At 35.9% G+C, this 24,664-nt stretch overlaps 4 protein-coding genes across 8 annotated transcripts; all 4 read right to left on the reverse strand.

Annotated features, from left to right (window-relative positions):
* Positions 1-157: 157 nt before the first annotated feature.
* LOC129874369 (transcription termination factor MTEF1, chloroplastic-like) lies at positions 158-5,486 on the reverse strand. 5 transcript variants are annotated; one of them, XM_055949646.1, is made up of 5 exons: positions 3,875-5,486; positions 3,123-3,272; positions 1,013-1,071; positions 547-929; positions 158-431 (listed from the first exon to the last, which is right to left on the reverse strand). In XM_055949646.1, exon 1 carries the CDS (start codon positions 5,317-5,319, stop codon positions 4,177-4,179), a length of 1,143 nt encoding a protein of 380 aa, XP_055805621.1. In that variant the 5' UTR covers positions 5,320-5,486; the 3' UTR covers positions 158-431; positions 547-929; positions 1,013-1,071; positions 3,123-3,272; positions 3,875-4,176. The 5 variants fall into 5 exon arrangements, with proteins under 5 accessions (XP_055805621.1, XP_055805620.1, XP_055805619.1 ...); XM_055949645.1 differs by having other exon boundaries at positions 1,008-1,071; XM_055949644.1 differs by lacking the exon at positions 3,123-3,272.
* LOC129872578 (uncharacterized) lies at positions 380-2,622 on the reverse strand. The gene is made up of 5 exons (XM_055947533.1): positions 2,542-2,622; positions 1,475-1,546; positions 1,013-1,071; positions 780-929; positions 380-431 (listed from the first exon to the last, which is right to left on the reverse strand). The coding sequence occupies exons 1-5, from the start codon at positions 2,620-2,622 to the stop codon at positions 380-382; spliced, it is 414 nt and encodes a 137-aa protein (XP_055803508.1).
* A 1,148-nt stretch (positions 5,487-6,634) lies between the features above and the next one.
* Positions 6,635-9,525, reverse strand: LOC129873702 (uncharacterized). Its single transcript, XM_055948838.1, has 6 exons — positions 8,942-9,525; positions 8,759-8,844; positions 8,059-8,207; positions 7,919-7,968; positions 7,755-7,829; positions 6,635-7,261 (listed from the first exon to the last, which is right to left on the reverse strand). The coding sequence occupies exons 1-6, from the start codon at positions 9,172-9,174 to the stop codon at positions 6,757-6,759; spliced, it is 1,098 nt and encodes a 365-aa protein (XP_055804813.1). The 5' UTR covers positions 9,175-9,525; the 3' UTR covers positions 6,635-6,756.
* A 789-nt stretch (positions 9,526-10,314) lies between these two features.
* Positions 10,315-23,783, reverse strand: LOC129874532 (serine/threonine protein phosphatase 2A 57 kDa regulatory subunit B' theta isoform-like). Its single transcript, XM_055949827.1, has 4 exons — positions 23,473-23,783; positions 23,230-23,358; positions 21,448-22,877; positions 10,315-11,150 (listed from the first exon to the last, which is right to left on the reverse strand). Exons 3-4 carry the CDS (start codon positions 22,660-22,662, stop codon positions 10,791-10,793), a joined length of 1,575 nt encoding a protein of 524 aa, XP_055805802.1. The 5' UTR covers positions 22,663-22,877; positions 23,230-23,358; positions 23,473-23,783; the 3' UTR covers positions 10,315-10,790.
* Between the last annotated feature and the right edge of the window lie 881 nt (positions 23,784-24,664).

Below are 24,664 nucleotides of genomic sequence, written 5' to 3' on the forward strand. Positions count from 1 at the left end.
TATGTTGGTCAATGTTCTGCGTCATTACAAATAGTTTCAAGAATAAGCTCTGTTCGCAAAAAATCTAGACTTTGAATTAAGAAGATATTAGTTGTTAAAATTACTGAATATAGAGGTTTCATAGAGGATTTGTGTTCAATAATTAAAGAAGAGGCAATGGATGAGAATACCAGTCACCAAATTTGTTCTCAAATTTTCTTTGGTCCACTTTCTAGTTTCTCAATAATGGATTTCAGAAGTTATAGTACAATTTGGAAACAAAATTAATGACCCAAGAATAATTATTATCTTCCTTGCCATGTTCATCGTTTTTCTCTATCGTCCTGTTAAGCTTGTCTTTGTAACATCTACACACCTCATCTTGTGCTGTTTCAGCAGTTCAGAGTTGCTTAACCTGCCCATTTGCATCCTTTATTGCCTCATTGCAATTACTACAGTAACAACAAAAAAAAAACAGAGATTAAAAGTTGCAAAACCTCATGCAATGGAATGACACAATTTAACAATCCAACAGGGAATGGAGTAGGAAACACTGTATGCAAGTACCATTGAATCCTTTATTTCAACTGGAATTCTACTTTTGGGCGTTGTAGCTTCCCACAAATTCGATTGCACATATGACAATATATGAAGAGCTAGTCATCGTCATGGCCTTACATCAATTGAGAGGCTGGTCACTGTCCTGCCACTTCATGCACATGCGAAGATTGTCTTCTAACCATAAGTACTGTAAATCATCCACGTACAATCAGTATATTCATGGTGTGTTTAATAATCACTTTCTTCTGGGACTGGGAGGATCCCGGCTAAGTCCATGTTTCTTTAGAGTATTGATGTAATCTCTCATGAGAGTGAACTTGTTGCTCCCAAGATGGTAGAGGTAGTTCCACATGAAAATGCCAGTCTTATGCAAGTCTCCAAACAATAACCTAGAATGAAAGCAAATGGATGAAATGACCAAAAATGCAAGACTCCATACTGAAGACAAAAGCATGTGCTTTTATTACCTCACCTCATAATTCCAATAGGCTCAGCAGACATAATTCCTACATGTCGCCTCCCAGATACGACCTGATCCACAAGTACAAAAAAGAAGAGACATTCGAGTATTATAAGAATTCTTCAAAGACTAGATACAGCTACATATAATAGTTTATCCTTCGTAACTGATCGAATGATAGCTCACATAGCTTCATTTGAGCGCTATTATACAAAAACTCCAGTAAATTAGAACATGACGACTTTCTATTATGAAACAGCAGAAGTACTAATAAATCATCTAGGAATGGTAAAAACTAAATTTTTATCTAAATTTTTATGCTTCTATTGAGCCGAAGGTCTCTCGGAAACAGCCGTCCTACCAGGTAGTAAGGTCTGCGTACACTTTACCCTCCCCAGACCCCATGTTGTGGGATTTCACTAGGCTGTTGTTGTTACCTTCTCAGCACGAACTGATCTGATCGTAGTATCAAACAGCTGGGCTACATATTCTCAAATACTCAGCTGACAAATTGTACACATTACCATTGTCAAACTCCACCTCTACCTGGAGACAATTCACCAGATGACATGTCCCAAGTTCTACAATAACAGAAGCACATAGTACAAGCTTCCATATTCTAAAAGTTGAAGTGAATATGTATAAAACACCTAATTAGAGACTAAATTAAAGTAATATTGGAGAATTTTCCAAAAGAGAAGCATAGCAGCTTCCAAGTGTTTTTAACAGGCAAATCAGTATCAACATTGTGTACTTAAAATGACATCTTTGGTCCATTTAATATGGTTAATGAATATTCTTGATTATAACAGGATACTTTCTATAGCAACAGAATTACATAAAAAGGAAAAGATTTTGAAATGCTCCATCAGTTCAGAGAATTGCCATAGTTATCAATTTTAAACCAAAAAACTGTCTTGCAATTCAGATTATACTTAAAACAGGCAAGATTAGAAGAAAATATAATTCTCAATAAAATACACAACGATGGCCTGAAGGTTCACATGCCTCGAACCTAAGCATATAATGCTAATAAGAGTGCAAGTTGAGCGACTTACTAAACTCAAAGTGAAAAAAGTGAAGTGGTAATTTACTGCGGGGTACATTTGCAAACAATTATCCCAACTTTTTTCCTGAAGTTTGAGTATTTAGAGAGTTAAACAACTTACAACTGAATTTGAAATCCAATGGCCAGGATTAGTTTTCCAACATCCATATTTTACTTTCCAAAGTACTCTAAACTCCTCATACAAGCATAATCACCATAAATTTTTGTGTTAATCATCCAACGAGAAAAAAAGAAGTAAAGTTACTTTCTCAAGTAGAAGTATCATCAGTGTTCTACTTTAATATAATACCATGGATTTTCTGTAGCAATTGCACACTTCTAAGACAACTTAGTAATCCTCTCTGCTCACAGATGTACTAGATTGACAGAAAGCAGAGATATGGAAGTTAATACTACTGTTATTAAAACCCCAGTAACTACTGTCAATGATATGGTTCAAGATGCCAGGAAATTAGTCGAGTAGCAAGGATACCATATCAGCCACTGCTTTAGGGAGGCTAATAAACCTGCTGACAAGCTCACCACCTTGAGTCATGGCATTGAAGGACTCCATCTCTTCAACAATTTCTCGACCCTTCCAAACCAAGTTAGAGGTCTCTCCAATATGGATAAATGGGATTTCCCAACCTTTAGAACAAAACCAATGAGACCTACCAACTTTATTTATGAGCCCCCCTAAATTGTACATCTATGTCCAGTTTGCTTTTGAGCTAAATTGGACCCCCTCCCCCCTTTTTTGGTGATAGTAGAACAATCCTACTCTGTTTCTACATCTTCATCATGTCAAAGTTTGGGATGCCAAACTCAAGCTGTATTTTTGCACATATCAATGATCAAACTTAGAAATTATTTTTTTTAAAAAAAAGTAACCATTTCTTGGGTAAATTATTTTCAAGTGGAAGCTTTATAGTAAGTTTTGATTAGCCAAGTTATAATTTGGCATAGACTTTAAACTAAAAGGAGGTCTCAAATGATTTTATTACAAAATATTAGGTATGATACTTTCAGTAAGCACACTTGTATGAATTATTTTTCTTAAGGGATTATCATTACCTATTTGATAATCCGGGTATGAGCTAATAACTCCAGCTAATATAGTTCTTGACAATACGCCAATTCATTGGTCTTTGAGGCTACAGAATCAGCTCCAAATTGATATGAAGTGCATTTTCAACAGTAGTTATATTTGAAAAGAAACTCCTGCTGTAATTAGACAAATACTAGTTAACTCCATCAAATGATGCCGAGGAAAAGATAGGAACTTGGAGTATTCTACACCATAAGCAAAGCTTAAAGTTAACGGATCCCAACAATTATATATTCTGGGTACTCAAAACTCCAAGAAAAGACATGGATAAACTCAGCAAATAATAAAAGGACATTTCAGTGCACTAAACTTCCACTATGTGTGGGGTCCAGGAAAGGGCCGGACCACAAGGATCTATCATATGCAGCCTTACCCTACATTTCTACAAGAGCCTATTTCCACAGTTTGAACCCATGACATCCTGGTCACATGGGGACAACTTGACCAGTTATGTCAAGGCTCCCCTTCCAATAAACTCAGCAAACCCACAGAAAAATAAACTTAATTAATCTTAGTATTTAAAAGGAAAAAGAAACATTATTGACCCAAAATTAGTAAAAAGACATAAATTCATCAATCAATACAGCTCAATCACATTTTTTTTATCAGTTATATAAATTTATTTTTATTTTTTTCTCTATTTGAGTTCATTTCATTTCAATACTAGAAAGAAAAAAAGGAACATATAGGAGGAGTAAATCAATAGAAAGAAACGTACAAACTTAGGAGCATGAAGAGCAAATCTGGTGAGACGTGGACAATTTTGCAGCAGTCCATATGCTTCGAATAGCTCCTTTTGTCTAAGGTAATTTCAGCTCTACTCCAATTCATATATTATTAGCTTACATCCACTTGCACAACAGAATATCATCGTATTGACTATACTTGAAAACAACAATCAAACATCCCCAGCAAATCAATAATACAAATAAAATCTACTTTTTGTCAATGAAAAATGAAGGAATTCAATTACAAATAGAGTCAAATGATAATTGGAAAAGTCACTGTTGGAAAATATGTTCAAAACGGAAATCCTTTGTATAATTGTTTCCTGGAGGATTCTGCCAACCTTCTAACACCTTTAACTTTTGTATAGTATTCCATCAATTCATGAGCCACGTCTTCTGGATGGCAATTTATAAAGGCCTTGATGAACCGCTTTTCCGTCATCCTCATTGCTCTTAACAATGAAGGACCCTTCACTTGAGGAACCAGACCCATATCATCTATCTTTGCCCCTAATAAATACCTTGGCTTTATAGCAGTCTCCAAATTGAGGAACAGCAAACACGGGTTATCACGAACCAAATATGCAGAAAGCTTCATTGTACCCAATATATAAGTCATGTTTCTCTGAACCTTATCAACAGACAATGTTAACAAAAATGGAGACCGTCCAAAAAGCCTAAAGACTTCATCTTCAGTAAAACCATGTTTCTCCAAATTAGCCACCTTCTGACGGATAGTCTCAGACCGTGAAATAGCAAACAAGGCAACCACATGTTTATACATCGAAGTACCCTTTTCCACACCAGTTCTTTGAATATAATCCATCTTCTCATCATCCAAAGAGGTTCTTGGTATCAGAGTTGGTCGAGCTAAAAGCATGGAGGTTAACTCACTTCTGCTAAGACCCAATTGTTCATAAAATGCAACCATTGGTTTAATCTGTTTACGGAAGTCATAAGTAAGCAACGACGGATTTCGAACAATAGCCTTGAGAAGAATTTCTTTAGTACCAAACAAAGTTTGAAAAAATTCAAGACGTTCTTCCAAGCAACGATCAATCCGACTATCAAGGAAACGAGGACGGCAATTAATAATCTTGGTGAGGTCAGATGATGGTATACCTAAATCACTCAGAATTTTGAGCTTTGACTGAAGGAGTGTTTGTTCCATTCTGCGCAAAGACGGGCGACGCTGAAAAATCTTGGAAATGTCATCTTCAGTGCAACCCCATTGCTTAAGCAAATCTGATGAGTCTTTGCAAGTACTACTGAGCTCTTCTGCTTGGTCTTCTAGGGTTTTTTCAGGAGAAGGCAAGGCAGCAGCTACTGTGAGGAATCTGAATCTGAATATGTTAGGGTTTAAGGGATTTAAGGTTTTAGAATTGAAAAACAGGAAACGAAATTGGGAAAAAGCATTGAACTTAGCTGCTTTCATTATTAGGGTAAAGACAGAGCAAAATGGAATCTGTAAGATTTTTGCTCAGCTTGGGGGAGACGATGAACGTTCGGTATGAATTGGGCCGGGTGCCCGATGTTGTTGTTTTGGACAAAGTGCACAGATAGCCTATTTCAGCCATAGCCAAGGTTCCTTTATTCTTACAAGTTTAGCTGCTTTTAAATCAACTTCAGTTGGGCGTCTGAAGTTCAGACACAGGCAACCGTGTTTATAACAATAAAATACTTAGTGAAATTCCACAAGAGAGTCTGGTGAGGTTAGAGAGGCCGTAAACCTTATCATTATCTTGTGAAGATAGATGGGCTATTTTTGAAAGATCCCATGCTCGAGTAAAACAAATTCAACCTTATCATTATCTCGTGAAGATAGATGGGCTATTTTCGAAAGATCCTATGCTCGAGTAAAACAAATTCAAGTATAAAGAAGAAGAAAACAGTGTAGAAACATAGCAATTTCATAGTGAACAACAATGTAGTATGATAATCGAAACACAAAAAAACAACTGACAATGCGAGATTTCTCAGGTAAGAACTATAATAATACGTCTAGTACAAGCAAAGCACTGCAGAATATAGATGCAAGGTGAGAATCACCTAAACACATGAATAAGTGATATCAGGTACCAAAAGCCTCAACATGCACACGCTAGTAATAAGACAACCCTTAACTACCTACTGGCCTTCTATCCTTATCCGTGATATCCATACCTTTCTATGTAAGATCATGTACTCGGTAACCTAAGATGCTCCACATCATGTCTAATCACCTTTTCCTAGTACTTCTTCGGATAGGCAGGCGTGTTTGCTTTTCAATACTAACATGTATTTAAGCTTTATTTTCCCATTTTTCCTATCGATGTAATTGAATTGTTGAAAACATGTTGGATCCTTTTGTCCATAGGATGCCAACTCTCTCATAGGTGAAAAAGAAAAAAATGACTCATAAGTTAGCAAGATATATTTAATTGCGAGTTTACTCTGGGATGTAATCTCACTCAAGTAATCTTTCATAGTTCTCCAGAAGAAAAAAAATCATTTCTTTGAACGACATCTTCAGGGATTTGCTTATATCGTCGAACAACATTTTAGTAGTTATTTTTCTTTCGTGGAATGTTTAGTAAACACTTTTGCTGGATTGTTCTAAGTTTTCGATAATCAGTATGAATCTTATATTCCTAATTCTATCCTTTATCTAGGTTTCTTGTATCCTTTAGTAGTCAGAATATCTTGTTTTTTAGGTAGTTGGGATCTGATTTCATTTGTGCATAATGCAGTCAGATACTTGTGTTTCATCATTGTGTCATCAACAAATTCTTTAAATTCTCCGTGCATACAAAGTTTGTTCGTTAGTGGACGAATCTAATTTAAAAAGTAAAAAAGTTCATACATTACTGGCTCCACATTAGGAAATCTAAATTTATGTTCCTCGCCCTCTAACACGAATGTTGTTAATAGCTGTTGATGCCATGGCCCTCAAATTCACTCTGGCTAGAGCAAGAGCGTTCCTGTACTGCTCATCAGAGCGCCTTGTCCTAAACGTCTCCTTAAACTCCTCTCTCTGCAGTTGCATTGCTAATGCAGCATCCTCATTCTGGCTCGGTGGTAATGCTCTCCTTGTCCTTAAGCTAATGTCTCCGTTTCTGCTTGATGTTCCAGAAGGCCTCACATTTCGTCTTCTCATAGAGTGAGAGCTCCTTTGTTGTGGATTTCGAGATCCAGAATCTGGACTATGTAATGCTAGGACCCTATCTATTCTGCTTCTTGAAATATTAAAATGATTGGCCACAGTTCTTGCTGGACTTTGATGCTGAGCTTCTCTACTATTTAAAGCTCCTGCTGCTTTTCTTGCTTCCACTTCTTTGGGAAATACAAGTTGAATTGTATTCCAAAGGACTGTGTTTACAGTGCAAGATCTTCCATTGCTACAAAAATCATGTGTAGGATCGTCATACATCAATTCTAAAAAGTTTGAAATTTTGCAAGCCTACAACAACAACATGCTCAGTGTGATCCCACAAATGAGGTCTGGGGAGCGTAAAATGTACACAAAGTTGCAAAGCTTACCCTACCTTTATGTATCATTTTAGAAGGGTCATCTTTCTGAAAATGTAATCTTTTAGATAGAACGCTAATCATTAGTTTCTTGTTTGATAAAATCTCCCCCCTCCAGCTTTCTAAAAAGTGTTCGGAAATGCTAATATTATGCTCCCTCAATTTTAATTTGTTATTCTAGTTTTGACTTGGCGAGGAATTTAAGAAAGTAAATACTAAAGACTTTTGAATCATATGGTCTTAAATTAAAGATATGTAGAATGTACGAAAATGTTCTTGAGTTCTCAAAAAAGGAAAAAGATATTCTTTTTGAAACGGACTAATAAGAAGAGTAAGACAAACAAATTGAAACTGAGGGAGTACCTGATAATATGTCTGCACTTGGGGCATCGCGTCCCACATTTGTCTGCAGCAGATCGCAAACACTTTCTACAGAAACTATAGACATAATTGGCACAAATAAGTCAGAACAAACACCTTTTACTGAGTATTGTTGTATGAATCTGAGTTGATGTGAATGTCAATACCTGTGTCCACAAGGAGTGGTACTGGGTTCAAAACAAATCTCCAAACAGATCTGCAAATGCAATTGAACAACTCTAATATGAAATTGGAAATGTTAATAAAAAGATCATCAGGATCTAAGAATGGACATTCAAACTCTTACGGCACAAGAAAGTTCTTCACGAAGTCTATCCATGCACAGAATGGCTGAACCAGAAGAGGAAACACAAGAGTCCTGTTCTTCTGATGCTTCGACTCCTTCCTCATCTCCTTTTCCAGTGAATTTTTGCTCTAGCTTCTTTTTCTCAGTTTCTGCTCAAAAGTGTAATGAAATTATTTTACTACTTGTAGCCTTGTAACATGTTGAGATTAAGATTTACTCATTGGATTTTGGCCCTGGCTTCTATTAGAGAACCTTAAATGAAACTTTCGTATTAGAGAACCTTAAAAGTTTGTCTCAAATGGTTGAGGCTCAGAATGCAACAGTTCCAAAATTGAACAAAATGGATATTAAGAATTCATACAAAAGACTCGCCCTATCAATTTAGTCCCAGTTTTTGCAGCAAGCCACCAACTAAATTGGGGAAGCAAAGTAGTACTCCACTGTCCCAATTTATGTGACAACTTTTTCTTTTTAGTCTATCCCAAAAAGAATGTATTATTTTTATCCGAAATGATTTATAGTCCCACAAATGGTGGAACAGTGTTTTAGACCACAATTTTTTTTTTAAAAATCCTTTTTTTCTCGTGTTAAATCAAAAGGTGTCACATAAATTGAGACAGAGAGAGTAGACGACTAATAGTTGTACATATTCACAAATCATAACATCAAAAAATTCAGATATGAGAAAAGATAATAGAACCTTTTTTTGCAGTGTCATCATTGCCATCAAGATCAATAACAGCAACACGTATGGAAGCAGGGTTCTTCTTCTGAGCCCTTCGTTTCCTAGAAAAAAATAAAAACTTTGAGGATTTCCAATCACCTAAATAAAAGAATTGCCGAGAATTTAATCAGATCAAGTTCAATTCGACAGTACAAATACCTTCTGGAATTCGTAGGCGGAGTCACAAAATGCTGCAAACCAAGAAGTCTCTTTTGTTTATGCTGGCGATCAGGAGTTTCTTCGACAACAAGACTAGCTATCAGCAGAGCCTCTTCGTCCCAACCCGCCATTGCAGCCACTGATCTGAATCTTGGGCTGAACAACTCCTCCCGTTTTTCACCATTCGCGGCTTTTGGGTTATCGGGACTCTTCTTCAACTCGTCATTCACCATTCTGTATTGAGATTCCCCTGTTTCTTAGAGAAAACGAACTTTGATTGCTTGAGAGAAAATTGGTGCAGGTTTTTGTCATTAACGGTCAAGTATTTCCAATGCAACGGCTAGTTTTTTTCTAAATTTTTTTTCACGTTTTGTCCTTGTGGTTTAGGTTTACTCTAGTTTTAGTCCGTCTATTGCAGTATTTGATCCATTTGACCTTAGATTATAATCTTCTATAAAAATTAATGAGTTTAGTCCTCAATATATGCAAATTACGACCTCCCTAACTAACTCGTGTAGTAAGCTTACTCCATTTTCATGTTCAACTTTAGAAATGCAATATTTGGATAATCGCGAACCAATATGGAAAAAAAAAATTAGTCATAATATGCGACACAACATGGCTCGCAACGGGCGGAGGGTTGTGGGGATAGGGGCAGAGGTGGGGCAGATACAAAGAATGTTGTACGTGGAGAGAATAAGCATGGAATGTCACTTATGAAAACTTTTTAAAAAATAGGATTTCTTACAAAAAGTTCTGCCTACAAAATTTTGCCTTGCAATGGTCGTTTTTAACCTCCAACTGCAATTTATGAGTGGAATACAACTCCAATAAGTAGTTTTACGATAATTTTATTAACTTCCATTTATTATTTTCAAGTTAAAAAATGGTCAATGAAATTATCTTTAAAAAATAAGAAGGAAAATATGCAGAAGAATATTGAAGAACTTTCGAAGAAACAAATTTGTAAAATTAGTTCAGTTTTTGCTAATATAAACAAATTTCACCTGAACATAACCTTTTTTTATAACCATGATATTTTGACCAATTTGTGCGTACCTCAGCTAATTCCATGAGTACGTACTACCTGAACATCAGTATCCCCATCCCATATTTCAAAATCATACCTATTACAAACAAATAACAACATACCCATTGTAATCTCACAAGTGGAGTCTGGAGAGAATATGATGTACACAGACCTTTGTTGGGTAGAGAAGTTATTTTCGATAGACCCTCAACTCAAAAGAAATATAATCAAAGCTAGAAGGTTTGCCTATTAGCCGAAATGATAATTCAACTGCCAATTTTGTTTAGCACAACAGCTAGCTGCCATTCACCAGCAGATATGTTTTCTCTGAGAAGCTCAATGGTAAATTCAAAGAGTAAGATCATTCGACATTGTGTGCTTTTATCCTGAAGATTATCTACAGAAACATTCCATGCCAAACATACATGTGATAATACAGACTAGAAGGAAAACTAGATGCAAAAAAAATAAAATCTTAAAGCTACCTGAAGAATGATGTTCTTTCAATCTCATCACTTGTAAATCCAACAAAAAGAATACCAAATTAACTCCAGCTACATCTGCACTTGCAGAATATAAAACCTTGAAGCACTGTCACGCAATTCCATATGTACAGTCGTTGCATCCAAATCCAAATAGATCCGGTATCCATCTGTTCACTGAGAGACCTGGGAGAGCAACTTTTAAGGGGAAATATCACAGTATGAACAAACAAGGAGACGTGACTCATCCACCTCCTTTGAGACAATTCCCATCCTCGATTAACATAGAGGTCAGCCCATCAAGGTTGAAGTAACAGTGACACACATATACCAGTCTCTAGCCTGTGGATGAATGAGGAGTTATCCTATGAGAAACTAGCACTGGCTCATTGCTAGCAGCTTTCATTGCTGCAATCTCCTCTAACCGTTTCCAAGTCATTTCACGTTTTGTCTTGTTCTCTTCTTCATGAGCCTGATCTTCTTCAAATTTGCGCAAACATTCTTCAAAGAGTTCAGGATCAACATCAGAGAAGATTTTGCGGACATTCAATGTCAAACTTTGTACTGCCTGATTCCAGTGGCCTCTCGCATTCTTTTCCAAGGCAGGAAAGATTATTGGTAATACAACTTTACGATTTTGTTTGATTAGGTTCTCAACATGATCATTGTTCCAAAGGAACAAAGCCCTCTCAGCCACCTGTCAATGCAAGACTTCAACAGAGTGAAAATGAAAAAAAAAATTGGGACATGGGGGAGGGGGAAAGAAAAAGGAAGCCACAGATGTATCACCAAATGAGATAGCTCCATGGATAAGGATGATGCTATAAAAGCCCTAAGAAGACACTCATCAAAGTCTCAAGATAAGGAGTTACAAACCAAGATTGTTGGGTTTCAATGGGAACTCAAGAAGACGCTTATCATGGACGAAAAGCCCAAGAATTGTGGTCAAGAATGGACTAAGTACTACACATATTTTATGGTTTAAGTCCAAGCCCAAATGGAAGAAGATTGGGGCCCACATGGGGCTGAATTTCTGCCAAAAAAAGAGCTTAAAATCCTCACCCAAAAAGGAGGAAACTTTTCCTTATTGGAATTTTTTTCTTATTTCCTCAAGGAAGAATTTTTGGTATTATTTTTATATGTTTTCTTAGTTTAAAGTTTCCTATTAGGTTTTATTTATTATTTCCATAAAAGTAGGTTTTATTCTCATTCGATTTGGGATAGTTTTCCCCTATATATAGGGATAGGATTTATTATTTTGAGCACACATTATTATTATTAATTGAGAGTTTCTCTTCTTTACACCTTTGTGTTTGGCTACTTGGAATTTATCTTACAACCTTATAAAAACAATTCTTAGAAGGTAGGATTAATTTTTTAACTTGATATCTTTGGTTCTTATTCGTGAATTAAAGAAAGTAATTAGTCTTATACTAATTATTGTCTCTAGTTTCTTCGGAATAGGGGTCTAGATCACTTTTGATCTAAATTCTTGAATTGGTTCTATTAGGCTAAAGCCGTAAAGCCAGGAAAACTTATTTACTTTTCTATAATTATATATTTTGCCTTCAAGAATAGAGAGCAAGTCAGCAAACTCAAAGTAATTAGTCTTATACTAATTATTGTCTCTAGTTTCTTCGGAATAGGGGTCTAGATCATTTTTTATCTAAATTCTTTAATTGGTTCTATTAGTATCATAAATCAGCTTTAATTCGCTAATTTTTAAATACTAAGATCAATTAGGGTTCTTAACACATCTTTTTGAATTTGGGAATTTTCTTCTTCAATTTCGCATAGCTTTCAATTCTTGTCTTTAATCTATTTATTGTCGCTTCCGCATTAGTTTCATGTGTTATTCAGGTAACCCGATTCTTATAAAGAGGTATCAGAGCGGTTCTATCAAGGTTCCGTTCTTGATAATCTTGGGAGTTTCATAGCAAAAAAAAACTACTACTTCTTTTCATTTTGTAGCTAAAGTTAAAGCTACGTAACAGCCAAAAAAAAATTGGTAGATTAAGAAACTCAAAAAGTATTGCTTTCCTTGTTTTCCCAACATCAAAAAAAGGAAAAACAAGAAGAGGGGAACTTTAGAATTTTTATTTTTATTTTTTACAAATTAATTTTTTTTCTTGTCCCACCAAACCCAATCTGTCTGGGACTTGGTAAAAAAAAATTCTACATCTTACCTCTAAAGGGTTGTTACTAGTAGGGTTTATATATAAATCCTAAAGAAACTAACCAAAGGTTGTAATTTGAGTGGAAAAAGACGAGAGGGTGAGATCAACAGAGAGAGAGAAATAAAAGCCAAATCGAGAGATATTTGTTTCTTTGATTATTTTTTTTTGAGATGTCGTTAACAAGAAAGGATGATGACGCTGGGACTCAAAACAACGGCTTAACTGAAATGCTCCGAATGATTATGACTCGACTTGATGCGTTAGAGACTACCCAAAACCCACCTAATCCAGTGAACATGGCTGATGTGCGGAGAATCCATCAAAATTCGATGCCTCAAGTTAGGAGACTAGTTGTTCGAGCTCCTCAAGTCCATCAAACTGAGGATCAATTTCGCGACTATGAGGACAAATTTGAGGAAGCTTACCAAAGGAGAAATGAAAGGAGAGCACCGCGAGTTAGGGCTGAGGATGACAATCTTAGTACCATTAAGATGAAGATTCCTAATTTCAAAGGGACACGAGATCCAGACTTGTACCTTGATTGGGAGAGAAAAGTGGATGCCATCTTTGACTGTCATAACTACTCTGAAGGTAAGAAGGTTAAACTTGTTGTGGTTGACTTTTCTGACTATGCTGCTAGTTGGTGGAAGAAATTTTGCAGAGACAGAATTGACAATGGAGAACCGCCCATTGCGACATGCGACGAGATGAAGGGGTTATGAGAAAGCATTTTGCTCCATCACACTTCCAAAGAGATCTGCAAAACCACCTTCAAACTCTGAAGCAAGGTTCAATGTCTATGGATGATTTTTTTAAGGCTATGGATATGGCTATGATCCAAGTAAATTGCAATGAGGACGAGGAAGCCACTATGGCAAGATTTCTTAATGGTTTGAATAGAGAAATATCTGATGTAATAGAATTGCAACAATATGTGAATTTAGATGAATTAGTAAAGTTGGTTGTAAGAGTAGAAAAACAAAATAAAAGAAAGCAACAAGCCAGCTCAAGGAAGAATCGATCTACTACATCTCCAAGGAAGCCATGGCCAACACATGAGGAGAAATCTATGCCTAAATCAGAAGATGATAAGGGCAAAGGTAAATGGGAGTCCAAAGATGGAGGTAAAACTTTTAACACAAAAACTTCTACTCCTACACCTTCTAGTTCTATACAATGTCATAAGTGTCAAGGGAGGGGACATTAGGCGTTCGAATGTCCAAATAGAAGGGTTGTCTTAATTAAAGATAATGGGGAATATGAGAGTGAAAAAAGTGAGGGAGAAGAAGAAGAAGGGGGTGTTGAGAGTGAGGAAGAGAGAGACGTGACTCCTCATAATGAGGGACAATTTTTGGGGGTAGTTAGGCGTCTTATGAACATTAATATGGGAGAGCTTGATGAGGCACAAAGAGAATATTTTTCACACACGATGTGGGATAAAGGGTAGAATTTGCTCTATGATTATTGATAATGGTAGTTGTGCTAATGTGGTGAGCTCATACGCTGTGGAGAAACTAGGGATTCCATGCACGAAACGTAAGGCCAAGGTGAGTAAACAATGCATGATTTCCTTTTCTATTGGGGAGTATTCTGATGAAGTTCTTTGTGATGTTGTACCAATGCAAGTTTGTTATATTTTGTTGGGCCGACCCTGGCAATATGATAGATATGCCTTTCATGATGGGAGGAGAATAAGTACTCTCTTGAACATAAGGGGAAAAAGTATATTCTTGCACCCTTAACCCCTTCTCAAGTGTATAAAGACCAACAATGACTAAAAGAAACAATGGGGAAACATGGGGAGGGATCAAAAAAGAGAGTGAAAAAAATAAGAGAGGAAAAAAATCAAGTGAGGAGTGAGGAGAGAGGGCAGCAAGGAGAGAAAAGAAAAGGGGGAAAAGATTGATAAAAAAGAAAGAATAGGTGAGAGGAAAGAGGCTGAGAGTGGAAAAATAGTGAGTATTGCAAAAGCCAAAAGAGTGTTTACTTGCCAAAAAGAGGGGTTGCCCATTGTCCTTCTCACTTATAGGGAAGTTATGATTAACACTAACAATTTAACTCCTCCTTTGCCTTGTGTTGTTTCAAAACTTTTGCAGGATTTTGGAGATGTATTTCCTCCCGATATCCCTAAGGGATTACCTCCTTTGAGAGGAATAGAACATCAAATTGACTTTGTTCCTGGATCTCAACTTCCGAATAGGCCCGCTTATAGAAGCAATCCCGACGAAACAAGAGAACTACAAAGGCAAGTAGAGGAATACTTGAAAAGGGCTTTGTGAGAGAAAGTATGAGTCCATGTCCTGTTCCCGTGCTCTTGGTACCAAAAAAAGATGGAACTTGGAGGATGTGTGTGGATTGTCTTGCCATCAACAAAGTAACATTAAAGTATTGACATCCTATTCCCCGCCTAGATGATATGCTTGAAGAATTGCATGGCTCTAAAATATTTTCTAAAATTGATCTAAAAAGTGGATACCACCAAATTCGAATGAATCTTGGAGATGAGTGGAAAACTGCTTTCAAAACTAAGTATGGATTGTATGAGTGGTTAGTGATGCCATCTGGCTTAACTAATGCACCTAGTACTTTCATGAGACTAATGAGCCATATCTTTAAAGATTTTCATGGCAAATTTGTTGTGGTGTATTTTGATGATATTCTGATATTTTCTACATCTCTTGAAGAACATGTGGAACACTTGAGGTTAGTTTTTGATGTGCTTAGGAAGCATCAATTGTATGCTAATCTATCAAAGTGCATGGTTTGTGTTGATAAAGTCATCTTTCTTGGTTCTGTTGTTAGCTCGAATGGTGTTGAAGTTGATGAAGATAAAATTAAAGCAATAAAAGAATGGCCTATCCCTAAGAGTGTGACTGAAGTTAGGAGTTTTCATGGACTTGCTAGCTTTTATAGAAGATTTGTGAGGGATTTTAGTACAATTGTTGCACCATTAACAGATCATTAAAAAGGATAAGGTGTTTAATGGGGGAAAAGAACAAGAGCATGCATTTAATGTCTTGAAAGATAAGTTGTGTTCTGCTCCTTTGTTACAATTACTTGATTTTTCCAAATCTTTTGAAGTTGAATGTGATGCTAGTGGAAAAGGTATAGGGGCTGTTTTAATGCAAAATTCTAAGCCTATTGCATATTTTAGTGAGAAATTGGGTGGTGCTACATTGAATTATTCTACTTATGATCGTGAATTGTACGCCTTGGTAAGGGCTTTGGTTACTTGGCAACATTACTTGTGGCCGTGTGAGTTTGTGATAAAGACTGACCATGAATCATTAAGATACTTGAAAAGCCCAGCTAAGTTAAGTAAACGACATGCCAAGTGGGTGGAGTTCATTGAGACATTTCCTTATGTGATTTCATACAAACAAGTTAAGGATAATGTGGTGACTGATGCATTGTCTCGAAGGTACGTTCTTATTTCTACTCCTACTTCTAAGTTGATGGGATTTGATCACATTAAAACTTTGTATGCTAATGATTCAGACTTTGGGGTTGCTTATGCTGCATGTTTGAAGGGACCCTTTGAGAAGTTCACTCTGCATGATGGGTTCCTTTTCAAGGAAAATAAGTTGTGTGTGCCAATATGTTCATTGCGTGATGTTTTTGTAAGAGAAGCACATTGTGGGGGCCTTATGGGACACTTTGGAGTGCCAAAAACCTTAGATATACTTGCTGAAAATTTCTTTTGGGCTGGCATGCGCAAGGATGTAGAAAAATTTTGTGCACAATGTCTTGAATGTAAACATGCTAAATCTAGGGTTTTACCACATGGCTTGTATACTCCCTTGCCTGTTCCAATTTCACCTTGGATAGATATCTCTATGGATTTTGTCTTAGGTTTACCAACAACAAAGTATGGCAAGGAGAGTGTCTTTGTTGTGGTGGATAGATTCTCCAAAATGGCTTGTTTCATTCCATGCTTGAAAACTAATGATGCTTCTCATGTGGCTGATTTGTTTGTTAAAGAAGTTGTGAAATTACATGGCATACCTAGAACTATTGTTAGTGATAGGGATGTTAAGTTTTTAAGTCATTTTTGGCGTGTTCTTTGGGGAAGGTTAGGGACAAAATTGTTGTTTTCTACTTCTTGTCACCCACAAACTGATGGGCAAACTGAGGTGGTGAATAGAACTTTAGGTAACATGTTGAGGGCTGTTTTGAAAGGTAAGTTAACTTCTTGGGAGGATCACTTGTCTTTAGTGGAATTTGCTTATAATAGAACTATTCATTCTTCTACTGGGTCTTCTCCTTTTGAAGTTGTTTATGGTTTTAACCCCCTTACTCCCCTTGACTTAGTGCCATTGCCTACTAATGATGTTGCTAGTCTTGATGGAAAGAATAAAGCTGAGATGATGAGGAAGATACATGAGCAGACTAAACTGGCCATTGAAAGGCGGAATAAACAAGTGGCCTTGAGAAGAAACAAAGGGCGAAAACAAGTCATTTTTGAGCCTGGGGACTTAGTTTGGATTCACATGCGCAAAGAACGGTTTCCTTCCAAAAGGAAGTCTAAATTGAATCCTAGAGGCGACGGACCCTTTAAAGTTCTTGAGCGAATTGGGGACAATGCTTGCAAGTTGGATCTGCCTGGCGAGTATCAAGTAAGTGCTACTTTCAATGTTGCTAACTTGTCCTTGTTTGATGTAGGGTCAAATTCGAGGACGAATTCTTTTCAAGAAGAGGGGGATGATAGCTCTATGGATAAGGATGATGCTATAGAAGTCCTAAGAAGACACTCATCAAAGTCTCAAGATAAGAAGTTGCAAGCTAAGATTGTTGGACTTCAATGAGAACTCAAGAAGATGCTTATCATGGACGAAAAGCCCAAGAACTGTGGTCAAGAATGGACTAACTACTACACATATTCTATGGTTCAAGTCCAAGCCCAAATCAAAGAAGATTGGGGCCCACATGGGGCTGAATTTCTGCCAAAAAAAGGAGCTTAAAATCCTCACAAAAAAAGGAGGAAACTTTTCCTTCTTGGAAACTTTTCCTTATTTCCTTAGGGAAGAATTTTTGGTATTATTTTTATATGTTTTCCTAGTTTAAAGTTTCCTATTAGGTTTTATTTATTATTTCCATAAAAGTAGGTTCTATTCCCATTCTTTTTGGGATAGTTTTCCCCTATATATAGGGGTAGGATTTATTATTTTGAGCACACATTATTATTATTAATTGAGAGTTTCTCTTCTTTACACCTTTGTGTTTGGCTACTTGGAATTTATCTTACAACCTTATAAGAACAATTCTTAGGAGGTAGGATTAATTCTTTAACTTGATATCTTTGGTTCTTATTCGTGAATTAAAGAAGGTAATTAGTCTTATACTAATTATTGTCTCTAGTTTCTTCGGAATAAGGGTCTAGATCACTTTTGATCTAAGTTCTTTAATTGGTTGTATTAGTATCATAAATTAGCTTTAATTCGCTAATTTTTGAATACTAAGATCAATTAGGGTTCTTAGCACATCTTTTTGAATTTGGGGATTTTCTTCTCCAATTTCTCATATCTTTCAATTCTTGTCTTTAATCTATTTATTTTCGCTTCCGCATTAGTTTCATGTTTATTCAGGTAACCCGATTCTTATCAAAATGGATCCATCCTATCTCATTCTACTAAATAACCACACTACATTATATGTCAATTCATCATTGGTTTTATTATAATCATACATGTTAGAGCATATACTTGTCCCTTATTGGTCGTGTAAGCATCTTCAAAAGGATATATAATACCCTGGGTCACTCCATTAATAGTCTCACGGTTTTGAGTTTGATGCTTAGATTTAGTTCATATGATCTCTAGTCTTGGCCAAAATAAAAGCAGCAGGTTAGAGTGTCTCTAGGAGAAACGAAATCGATTTGATCATGACAGGCGAATTCATGATTTGAACTGTATGGATTCGAGTTCGAAATTCTACCACAAACCATTTGGTTTACTGGGTTTAGAATCTATTCTTTGCACTTCTTTGGTGAATTTTTCTTATACATATGGCCTGAGCTAATGCTATTAGATTAAGATGAACTTATAATTCTAACACTACACCAGTCGGACATGCCCAAATCCTGTCTGGTTTATAACACATAGAAACTACAGAGGATTGATAAACGCTACCTCTCTCTCTCTCTCTCTCTAATCTCTCTCCCTCTCTCTCTCTCTCTCTCCCTCCCTCCCTCCCTCCCTCCCTCTCTCTCTCTCTCTTGCTCTCTCTCTCTGTGTGGCAAGAGGTGTGGAAAATAGGATGTAAGATGCTTAAATAGGCAAAAGAATATTCTACGAATTCTAGCTAGGTTGATAATGAGCAAAATAAATGTCTTTTAAGAGATTTAAGGACTAAAGTTTGGCGTTCATTTTGTTTGGCCTTCTCCATATTCTCCAGTAGATATGCTTTAAATAGATTACTTCTAAAATATTCCATACTGTGCCCCCCTCCAGGGCTGCCCAGATAGGACTAATAACAACATGAAGAAGTATTAGCGTTGACTCATTTTCTATGCTGCATAAGAATGATGGATGGACTCTGACACTAAACAAAGCAATCTGAGCTTCATCAACATTGATAAGCTTTCTAGCTTGTGCAGGCAGCTGGTGGAACTCCTCAAAAGTGCCAGATGCTTAGTGATCTTATACATGCATTTACCTCCACAATTTCTGTTCTTCTGAGAGATGATAAACTTGATCCTTGGGAAAGCTTTACTGGTCTGCAGAGATATTAATGTTGGGACAGGATACATTTAATACTTGAAAGGTTGCAGTATCATCCATAAGGCCATAATTTTGGAAGAGAATGTAAAAAGTTACTCCCTATTACTTGGGTTTTTGAGAGGACAGCCAGTAGACAGTTATTTGACACAAAGAATATCTAAAATTTGATAGACCATGAAGAAATTCTTCCCTATTGTTTCTTACTCTTATTTATATTTTTTAAAATAGCCTCTCTACCTCCCAAGGTAAGGGTAAGGTTTGCGTACACTCTACACTCCTCAAACCCCACTTGTGGAATTACACTGGTATGTTGTTGTTGACTTGTTGTATATTATTCATTCTTGAAAGATGGAGCTACCATTGGAGTACTGATAAAGAGTACATCAAAGAGGCTGAAAAAGTGGGGGGCTTACAGGATTTCAACAACTCCGGCGAAAATTTTCTCAAACCAAAGCAGCAATTCCAATGCACGATTATGGCAATTTCTTTACATCATTCCCTAACCTAACAAGCTTCCTTGACAGCCACTAACTTGACGCATCAACATGTTTGGACAAGATCAATTAAGACATTTAACAAAGTTCAACAACCCTTGGATGATATCCCAATTTTTCTGAAATTTTGATCTATAACTACATATCTAGTAACGCACATAAAGCTCAAACGAGCGTATTGCTCTTATGATAAATTCATTTATTATAATTGACAAGCATTGTCAAATGCTTATGTTCCCCTTCCACGTTAACCATCCATTAACTGATGCTGTTATAATGCCTGGAGTAGCTAAAGACAGGAATAGTAAAAAAAAAAAAAAAAAAGAAGAAGAAGAAGACAAAGAGCTAATGATGATACAGACAGATGTTCTGGCCTAAAAACAGAAAACAATATTATAGATGCAATGGTATGGAAAAAGAAGGGAATAATTTTTTATACATTCTTTTTGAAGTGAAGATAAATATTACAATTGATGTTCTCAGTTAATATTATTGCACTTGCAGAGTTTACCTATTACATGTTCAATTTAATGTAAGAAAAAGAAAATAAACATATCAATAGGTTGAAATAGTTAAAACAATGACAGGGGAGGTCGTGACTAATTCAATGACAAAGAATTCAAATATTTAGTATCATGGATACCTAAAAGTCACATGCAAACATGAGATTTTCCAGAAGCTTAGATATAAGGGTATGCTGCTCACTACCTATATTATGCTAGTATCCTGTTGCAACATGGAAATTCATGCAGTTCTTACAACCTCTGTTGCTTGTACTCATTTGCAAGTACGAATGTGGTCCAGTTGCACGGAAGTATTTGATATGGGTACGTGATTTTTTTTGATAATTTAGTGTATTTTGAAGAATTTGCACAAAGTATCCCCACACTATCACACTCGTAGCGCACGGGTATGTCAGGACAAATGAAGGATTCACGCAAACATAGCTTACAACTTGAATGATTGTCATATTCATCGAATTATGTGAGTTGATAAATCACAATTCAATTGTAGTACACCTATTTATTTTCCAAACCCATTAGAAGGTTTTCCTAGAAGCTTCAGAGTTTTGTGTCATTGTGGGGTAAGAAAATCCAACAGCCTGCCTTTTTCTAAGTTCTTTAGCATTCGCTTGTCTGAATTTGCGATGTACTATATTGAATAATGATCAAATGAACATTTTGTACATTCTTTTCCAAGTATATACAATTTGTCCATATATATTCACGTGATCGCGTCAAGTATTAGTGGTCACAAAATTTGTATTTCAAACTAAACAGACTCTCTTTCAAGCAAAACTGTACTTCTGATGCTACAGAGTGAACTTTCCCCCATGCTTTTTAATTTAATTCCTATCAGCCCCTGCACAAGATTCTTACTAACATGTTCTCAATGATCATAAGCCACAATTGTTTGGTGATTTCAGTAACTTTTAGCTTATTACAAACCTATGTATGAGGTAGCTAAACTTTTAGCTTATTACAAACCTATGTATGAGGTAGCTAAATCTACCAAGCATAGCATGAGTCTAGTGACCCATGAATTCTTTTAGGAACGAACAAACAACAGAAAAAAAAATGCATCAAATCAACCAAAAAACCAACCTGAAAGTGTGAGCTGCTCAAGCAACGATTGATCCGACGAAACAAGGGAACCATACAGCGCTGAAACTCTGGAGGCTGAGTTGCTTCTAAGACCTCTTCCAGCTCACCTATGAACATTACCTCCTTTGAACTGTTTGTGATAGGCCAATATTTCAACAAACCTCTTATGACAGTATCAGCAAGCTTGCAGTCCTTTTCCACAAATTGTGTTATGCAGTAAGATAACTGCTGATGATACATTTGTACGCACTTTGGTTTATGAAGTGGAATAAGAGCTCGAACAAGGAACAATTTGTGTTCTTCCTTTAGTGGTAGAGCAAATCCATTGATTATACTGCCCAAAATTTCTAAAAGTTCTGCTATTCCATTGTGTTTCTCAGTTTCAAAAATAAACCGATAAAATATATTGTTGATTGATTTCCTAATGAATGGGCGGTGCACCATGAACTTTCCATATATGCGGTGAAGTACAGTCTTCAAGTACTCTCTTTCTCTTGGATCTTCTGAATCAAAGAGATCTAATAACCTTAGGACAAATGAGTGATCAATGTATCTCTTAGCCAATTTTGCATCCGTCTCTGGTGATGCCACAAACCTGAGGAGGAACTCATACGCAATTTGCAAATGAGGCCATGCAGGGTCCATCAATGGTTCGTCTTCTTCCAAGTCAAAACCTTCCAAAACTTTGTTTTCGCGAGGCTGGGGAGTAGGAGGTCTGAATAAATTTACAGATACCATCTTGATTGCTTCTTGCATGACTGTTTCTGTAAATTTCCCATTTGCAGAAGTAACATAATCAACTAGCTCCACCAATGTCTGACGCTTGATCTCTTTTTCTTTCAAGTTTTTAGTTGGGTCAGAAAAGTCAAACAAGATACAACACAAGTTCAGCTTTTTGATGAACAAGTTTTGCTTCTCAGCAGCTGGTACATCCCTCAAATTAGGCAATGCCTCATACGAGAAAACTGCTGCATGTCCATTCACCTTAGCATTTATAGCCTGTGGAAGTCTATCTCCATGATTCAGTCCTGGAGCTGAAGAACCAGTGATGCCTGAAAGCGATGGAGCATTCAAACTCCCTGGTCGAGAATTAGACAAGTCACTGCCTCTCGAACTATTTGAAGCATTTGACTGAAATGTAGAGGTTCCTCCATCACGATTTTCTCCCGACTTGGACGGCTTCCGTGGGAGCCTATTGAGTATCTGCTTGATCATCACTTGAAACTATACCTTCCTTCAAGTTGACCTAAACACTTTGCTGGTCAAAAAACTCAAAACTCAAGGCACATCGTCAATCAAAAAGGTCTAAAAGCTGCAGAAATCCAATTACTTAACCGATTGTAGTGACCCACAGGGATCATGCACTCACAAAATTCTTATCTTCACCACCTTAAACCAACAGAAAAGCTTTATACAATCCACGGTTACGCCTGTATAGCCAAATGAATCTCCTCGTCAATTGAAAACAAGATTACACCATAAAGGGATGTAAAATGAAGAAATCCCTAATATCTACTGAGTTAGTTGCTCATAATTTCTTTCTCATCTCTTGAGGAATAAACTTATCAACTCTTCTAACAAAAAACATCTATTTTTCTTCAGAATATCAAGGCACTACCATTAAAAACATAAAAAGATATGTTCTTTATGAACCCAAATCCAGATGCAACAAATTAATAACCCATAAACAGATAAAGCATCAGAATTCAAATATCAAAGATAACAATTCTGAGCCATTTTATGTTCTTTTATACCAACAAAAGAGGAGAAATGTGCACCAACCTTCATTCTTTCATTTATTTGAGGTTCAAACAACTAATGGTGATGCATCAAGATCAAATAATGTTGAGATCTGGGCATGATTTTTAGAAAGAAAAAAAAAACCAGATGAAATTCCTAACCAAGAATCACCTGTAAGAGTCCAAGAAAAGAACTTTAGCACAAAAAACTGGATGAAACCAAAAAATAAAATAAAAACATTAAGAAATAATTTTGGTGGAGAAATTATGTGGTTTTAATGCTTACATTAAGTTGGTTTATGGAGGTGACAAGAAAATAAAGCTGGAGAGTGGGAAAAAAAGATTGAATTTTTGAGAGCTGGGTGAGAGATTTTCAAATCTGAAAACAACCCAAAACTAAGGGAAGACGGGAAAAGGGGATGATGGATTTGATGAAACCAAGCTCTGGTTGTTGTTCCTCAGATGATGATGTGTTTGGGTAGCAAGAATTATTGTTCTCCCCATTTTCTCTTTCCATTTTGTCTCTCAACTTTCCTCTTCTTTATTTATTTTTTTCCTCCCTCTTTCTCCAACTTTCCTTTTTCTTTAGTTCTATTTGTTTTCCTTTTTATCTATTTGGCTCATTTCATATTATTTTTTTAATTCCATTCTTCCTCACATATTTCAACCTCAAAATCCACAGCTTAGTTTCTCCATAATAAATAAATAAATAATTCTCCATAATCCAGTTTAGTACAAGTTGTTATTTGACCATTTTCAGTTTCATGGCGTGAGAAATAACATCAAATAATTTTGAAATTAAATTATAGTGTCATTTAATTTGTCATTTGGTTGGTAAGATTGAGATAATTTATCTCGAGATTAATATTTAGTATCGAAATAAGTTATCCCTCCTCTTGGTGGTATAGTAATCCCGTGATAAAATGAAGAAAATGACAAAAATATCCTTTTATATTTTTTTTATGTATCACTTTTCACATCCATGTATATTCACCTTATTTTTAATACCATATATAATAACATTTACAATCTTCACTACTCCTTATTTTTATGATACTAATTCTTTATATTGTTTTATTAAAAAATTAGACTATACTAATATAATTTTTATTTATTAATTTATTTGACTAATTCTTATGCTTATTTATGTTTTGATTTCTTTACTACTAAATTACATATTTTATATTATATATTTTTTAGTCACTTGATAGCTTGTATTTTATATATCAACTAAAATGAAAACTTTAGTATTTTATAATTTAAATGTGATATGTGCTTAAATAAAATGATATAAATAATAAATCCTATTTTACTTTAATAAATTTAAGATGAAGGTTCTATTTTTAAACTAAATAAGATGAATGTTTTATTTTAAATACATATGGTACCATCGTGAGAATGCACACACAAAAATATTTAAACTAAATAAAATAAAAATTATTTTTAAGAATGATTAACAAAAGCTTGCAAAAAAACTA

This window comes from Solanum dulcamara, chromosome 11, assembly GCF_947179165.1.
Source record: "Solanum dulcamara chromosome 11, daSolDulc1.2, whole genome shotgun sequence".
Taxonomy (NCBI): Eukaryota; Viridiplantae; Streptophyta; class Magnoliopsida; order Solanales; family Solanaceae; genus Solanum; species Solanum dulcamara.

Excerpts from the sequence above, each read along its gene's own strand:
- LOC129874369 (XM_055949644.1), bottom strand. The coding sequence starts at position 5,319 with ATGAAAGCAGCTAAGTTCAATGCTTTTTCCCAATTTCGTTTCCTGTTT.
- LOC129872578 (XM_055947533.1), bottom strand. The coding sequence starts at position 2,622 with ATGGAGTCCTTCAATGCCATGACTCAAGGTGGTGAGCTTGTCAGCAGG. Across the intron at positions 930-1,012 it reads GAGCCTATTGGAATTATGAG|GTTATTGTTTGGAGACTTGC; the intron begins GTGAGGTAATAA and ends CTTTCATTCTAG. Across the intron at positions 432-779 it reads CCTCCCAGTCCCAGAAGAAA|TAATTGCAATGAGGCAATAA; the intron begins GTGATTATTAAA and ends TTGTTACTGTAG.
- LOC129874532 (XM_055949827.1), bottom strand. The coding sequence starts at position 22,662 with ATGATCAAGCAGATACTCAATAGGCTCCCACGGAAGCCGTCCAAGTCG. Across the intron at positions 11,151-21,447 it reads TGAGCAGCTCACACTTTCAG|GTGGCTGAGAGGGCTTTGTT; the intron begins GTTGGTTTTTTG and ends TTGCATTGACAG.
- LOC129873702 (XM_055948838.1), bottom strand. The coding sequence starts at position 9,174 with ATGGTGAATGACGAGTTGAAGAAGAGTCCCGATAACCCAAAAGCCGCG. Across the intron at positions 7,969-8,058 it reads GTGAAGAACTTTCTTGTGCC|ATCTGTTTGGAGATTTGTTT; the intron begins GTAAGAGTTTGA and ends TTGCATTTGCAG. Across the intron at positions 7,262-7,754 it reads AAGTGCAGACATATTATCAG|CAATGGAAGATCTTGCACTG; the intron begins GTACTCCCTCAG and ends TGATTTTTGTAG.